The sequence below is a fragment of the Acanthochromis polyacanthus genome, chromosome 17 (assembly GCF_021347895.1).
Source record: "Acanthochromis polyacanthus isolate Apoly-LR-REF ecotype Palm Island chromosome 17, KAUST_Apoly_ChrSc, whole genome shotgun sequence".
Lineage (NCBI taxonomy): Eukaryota > Metazoa > Chordata > Actinopteri > Pomacentridae > Acanthochromis > Acanthochromis polyacanthus.
The window spans coordinates 16,063,916-16,076,481 of NC_067129.1; the positions used below are offsets into that span (position 1 = coordinate 16,063,916).

General features: G+C 40.7%; 1 protein-coding gene across 1 annotated transcript in view; it reads left to right on the forward strand.

Annotated features, from left to right (window-relative positions):
- nectin3b (nectin cell adhesion molecule 3b) overlaps positions 1 to 12,566 on the forward strand; it is a 30,634-nt gene extending 18,068 nt beyond the window's left edge. Inside the window, exons 6-8 of the mRNA XM_022219485.2 lie at positions 6,838 to 6,982; positions 10,486 to 10,588; positions 10,982 to 12,566. Of these exons, the coding sequence (XP_022075177.1) occupies positions 6,838 to 6,982; positions 10,486 to 10,588; positions 10,982 to 11,158 (425 nt within the window). The 3' untranslated portion in view covers positions 11,159 to 12,566. The remainder of the gene's footprint in view (positions 1 to 6,837; positions 6,983 to 10,485; positions 10,589 to 10,981) is intronic.

A 12,566-nucleotide genomic window follows, 5' to 3' on the forward strand; every position in this document is an offset into this window, starting at 1 on the left:
GGGATGCAGGGGCCTGCATGGAGCTGAGAGGTTAACTGTGCTGCTGTGAAAGGCGAGAGACGAAAGAGAGAATTAGCTACTGGAACTGAAAATGGCCCATTACGCCCTGCTGCACCACAGAGAGCTCCTCTGGCTATGAGGACGTATCACACCAATGTGACCTTGACATTGTTAAGCTTGCGCTCCAGGTCTTCAAGACACACTTCCTGTAAAAGTCTTCATTTCAGCTGACCTTTCTGCCTTCACCAGATCTAATCATGGTCACTGCAGCTGTCATTCTGACCTTGAAACGGGGCATGCTCAGTCTGAAAATACATGGTGGAGCAGCTCAGTGGCGGTAATGATGTCAGCCGGCGTTGCTTGAATTAGTTTGAGACACTCGTGTAGAAGATCGGCGGATTTGCTTTTTGCCTGCGACACAACAGTTTCCAAGGATACTTTTCACAACACACAAAGGAGTGAGCAAACGTCTCAGGCAGCGCAGAGGGATGCAGCGCTGACAACTGTGTGTGAGGCACAGACTTTGATACCAAGTCCCCGGCAGAGGTGGGATCAAATTGTCACCATCATCAAAAGAAAATATTGAAGTAACCTTCCTTCCCCCACCCACCGCTGCTACACCGGCATCTGCTCCCTGTGGGGTCTGTTGTCTAGGCAATAGCGTGACCCTTGAGGTTTAAGAATAGAGGGGGAGCGGGGGGTGGTACGTCTTGCCATCACTTGTTCCCTTACTTCTGTTCAGGCCACGAGGTGTGCTGTCTTTAATTTATAATAAGTCTGTCTGCTGCTCTGACCTCGCCGAGCACTTCTCCTGGCTTCACAGCGATGATGTTAGTGTGTTAAAGTGCTGAAGTAGAAGAGACTTGCAAGGGACAGACAGAGCTTGGAGCCAGATTCCAGCATGGGGACAGTTGATCCACCACTAACACCAGTAATCCAAGCCCCTCCAGAATAGATGGTATTTGAAACAATAAAGAGCTCAAATGCGAGGAAAAACTCAAAACGCAACAATGCAATTGTCCTAAATAATCTTATATCTCACTAAAGCATGTAAGAAACACACTTCCCAAGCTGTCACTTTTGACCATTCGCAAAAATGTTATGACGAGGAGTTATACTCGTGCATAAAAACTGTAGGTGCTCCTTGCATTGTAGTTTTTATGTCCCTTGTCACACTGTGAAAGTCCCTGAAAATGTCTGTCACCAGGCATTAAAGGAGCCAGCTTGATGAGCTACATTTTTAAAGGCATTTTGATCAACTCAAGAGGCCCTTGTCATAGTTCAGCAGCCATCAAAGGTAATCGAATGGTTATTAACTGTTAGAGGACAGCATGAATAGAGAAGAGGGGAAAGAAAGGGGAGGGGAAGAAGTGGCTTTCAGGGCGAGCACAGAAATCCCAGCTTGTTCAATCTGCATCATAATTGAACTGTTATTTAGAATTCTTATCTCAGCACATTATTGATTTTTTTTTCCACACTTGAACTGCTAAATCAAGTGGAATTGACCATTACACATTTTGCCTTCCCCGTCACCTTTTTGTCCTCCAGTGTCGCACATTCAGAGTTTTACACATTACTGCTGATTGGCCAAAGCTTGCTGTTCTGCCAGTTTAATGCATCTTAATCATGATTAATCCTAATCCCCTCAGTGGACAGAATGGAGCATATGCAAGCATATGGTCTAACAAAGCTAATTCAGCACACACTATAATAACCCTGACGCAGAAGACCAGGAATAACAATGTAGAGACATGGATGGGTGGAGAAAGGTTATTATGTAAAATGAATAATTGGTGGAAAACTGACTTTTAAACATGTAAAATGTTCAAACTGAATTTAACTCAAATGCAACAGCTCTACTATATGATACCAGTTATATTTTCTTGCTTATTTAACTTAAATTTGCATGCATATATGCGATCCATTACAGATTTGGATGCAATAAAATGAAAAACAGTCATTAAAAAAGCACAATATTACAAGTGCTTGAGGTGTTTATGCATCATAAAAGCCTTTTTATTCCGTAATTTAAATGGCAAGAGGGTTCAACTTGTTCAAAAGAGTAGTTCAGAAATACATGTATTTGCTCTCCTGCCAAAAATAAGAGAAAATACACATAAATCAAGTGTTTGTCCTTTAAATTTAAAGCTAGCAGCTGCTTAGCTTAGCATTAAGACATGCTGGTAGGAATAAGTTGCCTGGCTTTGTCCAACAGTAACAAATTCTACTTATATTTGTAAAGTTCATTAATTATATGGTGTTTATTTAATTTCTAAAAAAAGTTGAAAAAAATACTAGTGGTGGCTTTAATTTACATGCTAAACTACTTTAGTGACTTCAAAGCTAAGCTAAGCTTTAGCTAGCTTGACATTTACCAAAGGCTGCGCATAACATTGGTTTCAACCTTCATCTGCTGAATAAGCCAATAATTTTCCAAACTTTCCTGTAACTCATTCATGTTTATCAGGTCTATTCTGTGCAAGTTGTAGGTATTTGTCAGTGCCAAAGCAGATTTATATGTGTAGGAAAAGAAGGTAACTACAGGAGTTAAAATTAGCATCCACAAGGAAAGTAATGTCCAGTAGCCATTTTAACTTCAGTCTTTGGCCATGTTTGTTGCAACCCATCTTGTGAGGGGAAAGAAAACAACATTACACCAGATTCATAAAATAAAGCTATAAAGCATTTTTTCATCTGGCAAAACAAAATGCACAAGGCAGATGACAAAAAGGTCTGTATTTGCTCTTGAATCAATGAAATATGTAACAAAAAATGACTCTTACAAGTAAGAAGGACAGTCATCCCTTATTCTGGTGTCGTTAAACACAGGAACGTTCAGTGATAATCTCTAGACCTGGCCCAGTCCCTAGCTGGTTAGACCTCTGTACTTTGTGCGAAGTTACCACAGAAACTGTACAACAAAATCATAACAAGAGGCACATTGGCAAGCTGCTCACTTTTAGTCATAGTCACACTGTATGTCAAGCTGAGCACAGTTTTATATTCCTCTCGTCAATAAATGCATTCACTGGATTGGAAGTCTGGGTGCCGCTCTAATCAGGATCCTCAGTGTGTTGAACAGTGGATGGGAACATGAGATCGGCCCTGCTTCAGGAACTGGAGCCAATTTTGCGTAGGCGACCATACATCCTAATCTACATACAAATTAAACACTACAGCGGAGGGTTAGGCGCCAAAGTGATGCAGTACAAAGCGAGATTAATGAGTTAGTGAGGTATGGTGAGCCTACAGCCAGAGTGTCCAATGTCATGAAGGTGGCTCTGTTTAAACCTACTAGATCACTGTGGTACACACGTGGACAAAATTGTTGGTACCCCTCAGTTAAAGAAGGAAAAACCCACAATTCTCACTGAAATCACTTGAAACTCACAAAAGTAACAATAAATAAAAATTTATTGAAAATTAAATAATCAAAATCAGCCATCACTTTTGAATTGTTGATTAACATAATTATTTAAAAAAACAAACTAATGAAATAGGGCTGGACAAAAATGATGGTACCCATAACTTAATATTTTGTTGCACAACCTTTTGAGGCAATCACTGCAATTAAACGATTTCTGTATTTGTCAATGAGCGTTCTGCAGCTGTCAACAGGTATTTTGCCCCACTCCTCATGAGCAAACAGCTCCAGTTGTCTCAGGTTTGATGGGTGTCTTCTCCAAATGGCATGTTTCAGCTCCTTCCACATATGTTCAATGGGATTCAGATCTGGGCTCATAGAAGGCCACTTTAGAATAGTCCAACGCTTTTCTCTCAGCCATTCTTGGGTGTTTTTGGCTGTGTGTTTTGGATCGTTGTCCTGTTGGAAGACCCATGACCTGCGACTGAGACCAAGCTTTCTGACACTAGGCAGCACATTTCTCTCCAGAATGCCTTGATAGTCTTCAGATTTCATCGTACCTTGCACGCTTTCAAGACACCCTGTGCCAGATGCAGCAAAGCAGCCCCAAAACATTACTGAGCCTCCTCCATGTTTCACCGTAGGGACAGTGTTCTTTTCTTCGTATGCTTGGTTTTTGAGTCTATGAACATAGAGTTGATGTGCCTTACCAAAAAGCTCCAGTTTGGTCTCATCTGTCCAAAGGACATTCTCCCAGAAGCTTTGTGGCTTGTCAACATGCATTTTTGCAAATTCCAGTCTCGCTTTTTTATGAGTTTTTTTCAGCAGTGGTGTCCTCCTTGGTCGTCTCCCATGAAGTCCACTTTGGCTCAAACAACGACAAATGGTGCGATCTGACACTGATGTACCTTGGCCTTGGAGTTCACCTTTAATTTCTTTGGAGGTTGCTCTGGGCTCTTTGGATACAATTCCAACGATCCGTCTCTTCAATTTGTCATCAATTTTCCTCTTGCGGCCACGTCCAGGGAGGTTGGCTACTGTCCCGTGGGTCTTGAACTTCTGAATAATATGAGCCACTGTTGTCACAGGAACTTCAAGGTGTTTAGAGATGGTCTTATAGCCTTTACCTTTAAGATGTTTGTCTATAATTTTTTTTTCGGATGTCCTGGGACAATTCTCTCCTTCGCTTTCTGTTGTCCATGTTCAGTGTGGTACACACCTTTTCACCAAACAGCAGGGTGAGTACTTGTCTCCCTTTAAATAGGCAGACTGACTGATTATGAGTTTGGAAACACCTGTGATGTCAATTAAATGACACACCTGAGTTAATCATGTCACTCTGGTCAAATAGTTTTCAATCTTTTATAGAGGTACCATCATTTTTGTCCAGGCCTGTTTCATTAGTTTGTTTTTTTTAAATAATTATGTTAATCAACAATTCAAAAGTAATGGCTGTTTTTGATTATTTAATTTTCAATAAATTTTTATTTATTGTTACTTTTGTGAGTTTCAAGTGATTTCAGTGAGAATTGTGGGTTTTTCCTTCTTTAACTGAGGGGTACCAACAATTTTGTCCACGTGTGTAACTGATGCTGCACAGCTAACCTGCTCCAGAGGAGGTTATGTTAAGAGTTGGGGGTTTAAATCTACTGTAGGAAGTGCAACCATTCCACTACTTCTTTTCATGATCATTTTTTTTCTCTTTGATCAATACAGAATCTCAGCTTTGGGGATTTGCAAACCTGTTGGGCTGTACGTTAGTAATAACACTGAACGCAAACTGCCACAGGAACCTACATGCACTCAGGTGGTGATGCAGATAATTCATTCATTAATAGGTTTTTATGTTTGGTCCTTATTTGCCGCCCAATGTGTTTGACACTGTTGGTACCACAGCTAATACGACAGTAGAAAAAAATTAAGTGATTTTTACATATCCTTCATCATGGGGTGGTGTAAGACATGTATGCACTTCTTTGGCATATCGTTGACTTATTTCAAACATGCAACTGTCATGGTAGAAATAAGTGTCTGCAGTGAGAATGCACTGAGTAGTAAAATAAATATATTAACTTAAATGATGAACAGTTTTCTACCAGCCTTACTCTACTGCATTATTTTCAGTATCGAACATTTTCATATTCGTCATAGCTCTCCATTATAACAAACCTGCTCCTCTTGACTGAAGTAGGTGGCATGTAATTGGTCTATTTTGTGCAGAAGACAAGTCAAATGATGCATCAAATGCACACTGAGTCTGAAGAAGAAGCCCAGTGTTAAAGAAAGCTGATAACCACCATCATTACACCCATTATCTCTGCTTGAGATTCTAGGTTTTGTTCAGCTGGTTACCACTAACAAAGCCTGGCTATTTTAAATTTTCTTCATAGCTGTACTTATAAGAGTCTTAGATCTAATATAGGCTATGGTTGTTGTTTGTATTTAAGGCCTATTTCCATCTGCTGATTTTTTTATGCAGCCAGAACATTTGTTGCCAGTCAAACAAGTTAACATAAAGTTTTGTTTTTCTGAGAAGGTCACTGCATTTATAGATATTCTATTAGTAACCAGCAAATATGTTAATTATTTAAACCTGCAGTGCAGAACTTTTGTCTCCCCTTCTGCAATGGCTTCCTCTGAATGCTAAGCTCCATTTTTATCTGGAACATCAGAAACTTTTCTTGGACCCCTCTTTGGTTTTTCCACCAAAGGCTCCTCCTGGTTGTCGTGTCCTCTTCAGTCCACGCCGATACGGTTGCTCTCCCTTCAGTTCCGTCAACCCGATCACTGCTTGTTGCCTTAAAATCCATTGAAACGACACCTCAGATACCACATTTAAAACTCTGTTACACTTTGAGATACAAAGAGATTTACCAGGAGCTGACAGGCTTGCGAATGTAATTGAAGACCATTTATATGTAGAATCCTGCAGTTCTACATTTATAGGTCCCTTTTATTCAAAATAATAATATGTTTAATTATAGAGCACATTTCAAGAGGCTCAAAGTTGCTTTACACCTCTCCTTTCCTATAGTAACTAGGAGAGACCTAAAGCACAGAGCACACATAATGACAGAGCAGCTTGTGCTCCTCAGAACAAAATGTGCTCCACTTAACAAAAAAAGTCTGACATGTTGCATTTTGCAGCATTTCAGAAATGCACACTCTCTTCCTGAAAAACAGCTACTAAATTGTATCACTCTTTACCTGCAAACGGGGCAAATGTCAAAACTGTGGAAGTGTTCTGTATCTCCAGGTTGGAACTCCTATTACTGTTGCCTCTAGAGGGAACACGCTGTACTGAGGCTGTGGGCCTGAGACTGGCTGCACTGTGAACCTTTGAAATAACACAGAACCTGAACAGTATGGGCTTTGATTCATCTACTGCCAGACTTTGCTGTTTGTCTTTTGTTCCTCCCTGTGTTTTTGTGTGTTTCTTGTGTACTGGAAGTTTCTCTCTGCTCTCTCTCCAGAACAGTCCCAGGCCGAGAGGTCAAACTCCATCACCGTGGCCGGAGCCGTGATGGGCGCCGTCCTCGCTCTCTTCCTCATCGCCGTCTTCATCATTGTGATCCTCACCGCTCGCAAAACCCCTCCAACAGCCTTTACTGACAAAGTGTAAGTCTGACAAATAATTCATGCCGTAGAACATGCTCGGCTGGTTAATTAATGACACGATTCCTCGTGAGGTGACTGAAGCCCACCGGTGGGTTCAGGGAGTCGCTGCTTCCTCCTGTGGAGAGTGCTGCAGCGGTGCACGGCCTGGAGCAGGGAGGCTGCAGGACAAGGTTGAGGGGTGGCAGATAATTGCTGTCTTGGCAGGGAGCCCTTGTCCTATTTTGTTCGGTCTGCTCCTATAGTGTACCAGCACTCATGTTAATGTTAGAGCAAAGAAGAATAACTCTGAGGTTAAATTATTTACAGAGGGAGCTTGGTCACACTCTGCCCCAGTCCTGTGGTTGACATTAAACGTTTTCTCCTATGTGTTCCAGCGCTCAGAGATGAAACCTTGTAGGTTTAGACTAGCTCTGCTTCTGACATTACAGTTCACATAGCCACTCTGAGATGTGCTTCATGTGTCAAATACCACTGATGAGCCAACTGGCCCTTACATAATGCTGTAAAGCTGCAGGGCTGCAGGCTGAACCCCTCATCTATTACTGTTGGTGGAAGCTTCAGCATGCCCACTTTACATTTCTGGAGCTGGAGGTGTTGCAGTATGCCTGAACAGACAATTACTGTGACATTTAAGAAATAAATACTGATATGATGTCAATAATATAAATATGATAATACTGTAAATAATCCAGCAACTATCTGGTTGGCGTACTACCATACTAACAACATACAGTGACTCTTTCCACCTTCCTACACTCATATTTTGAATGTAATTTATTTATCAAAAAAGAGAAAAAAAAATACACACACAAAAACAAAGTTAGAGATGAATTTGACTGTTTGTACAGATTTTTCACAGATATTGTGAAGATGTTGTCATTACGAATTGTTTTTGCCGCAATAATCAGATCTTGTGTCATGATAATCCTAAACATCCATCCATTCTCTATACACCGCCTAATCCTCATTCCGGTCTCAGGGGGAGCTGGAGTCTATTCCAGCTAACTTAGGGCGAAGGCAGGACACACCCTGGACAGGTCACCAGTCTATCACACAGCTACATGTAGAGGCAGACAAGCACACTCACATTCACACCTATGGACAATTTAGAGTTACTGACTAACCTTAGCATGTTTTTGGATTGCAGGAGGAGCATTCCATGTACAGGGAGAACATACAAACTCCACACAGAAAGATCCCAGGCCGAAACAGGAATCTTCTAGCCCTAGTCCTAACTATTTTTTCATAGGTATTTTATAGTATCCCAGAATACTCATGAAATGTCAGCTGCATATATGTCGGCGATGTATACGTAGGCGTAGCTTTTAGGACACATTCCCTTCAATATTAAGAGCATATACTTTGTGTCCTCCATTAAAAACATGAACAAAGCAATAACACTTGAAAAAATGCTACAATATTACTGAGATGCAACAATGGCTCAGACAGTGGTTGGTCTTTTAGCTTTAGCATTTTAATTTTCAAAATATGAATTATGAGCTCATCCAACCACTTAATCCATTGAAAAAACCTTTTGAATTGTTATCTTTAGCGTTTTCCTCTACATAAATGAAGAAATTGCCATAATAAATTCATGCACTAAAGACACATTTGTGCGTAAAAATTCACTAGATGCTCCAAATTTTTTGATGGAGGGATTCCCCCCAGCCATGGATGGAAAAAAAGGATAAAGGATTGTACTGAAATCTCACATTTTTCTTTTTGCCCTAAATAAAAGCACCCAGTCATCTCATGAATTAATACATTTGTATCTTTAATCAGATCATATTCCCCTTGTGTAAACATTTTCATCCTAATTTCAGTGACAGCACCCCCTTTAGGGAAATTTGCAGGAAATTTACTGCGCCTGCTTCAGACTGAGTTTCAAAGAGCCTGCTGGGTGCCTGAGCAGCGACAGCAAACAGCGTGAGTTACGGCTGGGGTGTTCTTGCTGGGGCGTGGGCCCTGCATCACCACGCTGACACTACAGGACGGTCTATCTCGCCATGTGTTGGTCCGGTCAATGCCACGACAAACTTAGCATCTTAAGTGTGACCGTGGCTGGAAGTCCCAGAGGAATGAGGGAGGTGGGTTGACGCAGGGCTCGTCCCTCTGCTTCATCACACGTGAGCGTAGGATAGCAGGTCAGTGGGAGGACTGACTGTAATCTCTGATCCCAAATATGAAAGAGAAGCATTAAGCGACACACAGCGTCAGAAAATCAATGCCTGTCATGGTGTGTTTTTATGAATGGCCAAGGTCAGTTCTGAGGTTTCGGTTTTAGTAGTGGACGGGGATTTCAGCAAATTAAGAGAAGCACTCTGACTTCAGCATGTTTCAGGAGTTTAGAGGAGCAGCTGTCAGAATTCTTCTGATTCAGTACTATCCATGACAGTCCATCACCTTTATATCCATGCTGTCAAATATTCTTAACACTTTTGTTTCAGGTGTAGTAGCATTAGTTAACTAGACATCAGCACTTAACCCTCGTGTTGTCCTGCGGGTCAAAACTGACCTGTTTTAAAGTTTGAAAATGTGGGAAAAAAAAAAAAAAAATATATATATATATATATATATATATATATATATATATACATATATTTATATATTCCCAGTGAAACTTCTGCTGTCCACATTTTCAACATTTTTGGGAAATCTTTGAACATTTGATGGAAAAAAATATTTAAAAAGTTTCTTTAAGAAAATTCACATAAAAATCCAGCGAATTTCACTGGATTTTGGTTGATTTTTTTTTGTGAATGTTCTTAAAGAAAATATTAGAAGTTTTACAGATATACATGTAATCACTTTAGATATTTCTAGGATTTTTTTAAAAATTTGTCCTCATTTTTTAAAAAATATTTTGAAGAATTTTCTTGCCAAATTTTGAGATTTTTTTCTAAAATAAAACTTTTAAGGGAAACTTTTAAGGAATTGTTGGAATTTTCTTTGTGAAGGTTTTTTCAAATTTTCAGAAATTTGGGGAATTTTTTTGCTGAATTTTTTTCAGACAAGGAAACAATATTTTTTGGTGCCTGTAAATAAAGACAAGGAGGGTTAAAGAGATACCTGAGTGATTTATGATTCTGTTTCCATAAAACTGGTGGGCTTACAAGAGGCACTTGAAGAGACACTCAAAAACCAACTTTTAAAAATGCTGGCTCCTACATTTCCCATGTTTGTTTTTATCCTCCCTGCCTAAATGCCCTCTAAAACTCCACACCTCTACTTGGTTTCTGTTCTAACTGTGCGATCTCAAAGCCAAGATAAGCCGTGCAACATCAATATGACTTCATTTGACTCAGAAGGTGGTTCTCTAAGCAGGCGTCCTTCAAATTTGATCCCATAATTGATTTTGCAGCCGGGATAAACTTTTCTTCTGCTTCTTTCTACTGTAATTACAGTTTGTCCTCTTTTAAGGAGTCTGTCTGCTCCGGGAAAAAAAACAAAACTAAAATCTGTCTTCAGCGCCGTTTCACTTTCGTCTTTGTCTTCCTCTGAAGGATTGACCTTCCTCCGACGCACAAGCCGCCTCCGCCCTACTCCGAGAGAGCACCGGCTGTTCCTCTGGGAGTCCACGCATCACAAGTAGCCTGGCTGTGTCAGGTAAACCCCACTCCCCCTTTTTCTTGTTTTGTTTTTCGCAGCCAATTCAAAACCCAGTGTGTGAATCACCACATCTCTAGCACCTTGTTAGCTAATGATGAGTGCTGAGTCACAACAGGCAGCTATAGCAACCTACTGACTGTCATTATCTGGTTTTATTCGGCAGAACACCTAATGGCTCCACTCATTTAGCATGTAGGAGAGTTTAAAGTTTGTGTTCTCAGCTCACCTCAGCTGTTCAAAGGCTTTTTTGTAATCTCACACTATAAAGAGGCCTGAAGGGAAAAAGCCGTCCCACACTTAACATGACATGACAATCGCAGAGGAACCTCAAGTGTTTTGTGTCACGAAAACGCATTGTCTGAATGATGATTGGCTTTTATAATCTTGCAGACTCGCAGAGCAGAGCGCCGGTACCAGCTCACCGACAGGCAGCAGCAGCAGCCCTCAACCAGGCCGGTACAGGCGGGAACCCAGAGCTCCAACCAGCAGCCTTCCCGCCTGGAGTGGGTGTGCCACCAGAGCGGGACGGACCGAGTGTTCATCAACCACCAAGAACACTACGTCTGACTGATATAATGAACACAGTCCACCAATCGCCTGCCTGATTCGCCTGAGAGCCAAACAAGTGGCAGCATTAGAGGACAACATCTCTCAGTTTGGACACATTTCCTTCTGGCTGTGAGCTAATTGACACCACTCTCATGTGCAGCCAGTTAGCCTAGCTTCGCGCAAAATATTGGAATGGAATCGGGGCAAAACAGCTAGTGCATTACCCACAATGTGAAAATATGTCTTAAATTCTTTTTATATTTTGTCATTTTCTTTCACAGGTATTCTGTATTTTTCAGTTATCAATCATTTATCAGTTATCACTTAGGATTAGGGATGTCCGATATTGGCTTTTTTGCCGAGAACCGATATGCCGATATTGTCCAACTCTCAATTTCCGATTCTGATATCAGTCGATATTGATATATGTGGGCTTGGAAATAATTTCAAACCACAATAAGCTTGTTACTGCAGCCACACTTGTGTTTACAAGCTTCACGACACAGTTTGATGATGTGATCATTTGTGCGCCGGTAAATGCCAGAAATCCAGACAATATTTTATCGGTTTTCATGATTGGCCAAAAACAACAATATCGATATTGACCGATATTACATTTTATGCCAACATTGGGCCGGTATTATTGGACATCCCTACTTAGGATACGAAGGTGGATGGACGCTTTAGCAAAACTCGCGATATCTTCCTCCTCTCTGATTTGTTTGTAGTCGAGTAGATGCGGTTAGAAAACAGTCAAGCGGCAAAGTGATGCGCTAAAATCCAAACCCTTTTTTTCTTTTTTCTGACGTTGGAGATTGTAAATCTGGTATTCTTAGTCACGTCACCACACGAGGTTAAATGTACGAGCTGCAGCACAAACGTAAAGGGATTCATTAAGGTATTTTTGTCCCAGTTCTGTGATTTGTCGTTGTAATGACATGACACAGTGCTTTTTTGGCAGCAGAACATGTAGATTTGTAAATGTGTAAATGTAGCCCTTGTATCATGTTATTATGCAGAGCTGTAACCTCCCACTGATATATGACTTTTTATATACACTGTTAAAAAAAATTTCACTTTCTCTGTATCAGATTAGACTGACATTTCGTTGAAGTCTGACTTTTACTGTGAAGATCCTGCAAACTAACCTTTATAAGTGCCATGTTGACATTTTGGGGGGTTTCCCTCTTTAGTATGCTGTAGCGGTTACATCCCTCCGATGTGGCTAGATGAGGAGCTGTTTTCTTGTTTGATATATGTATTCATATATTAATACATATTAATATATGTATTAAAGCGCATACTGTTGAGAAATTTGTTCTCCGGCGCCAACATTTTAGAAAAAAATCACATGCAACCAGCAAGAAAGTAGACTAAGAGAAAGAGTCTTGTGAAGTGCTGAATAAAATCAGAAAGCTCTACTGCA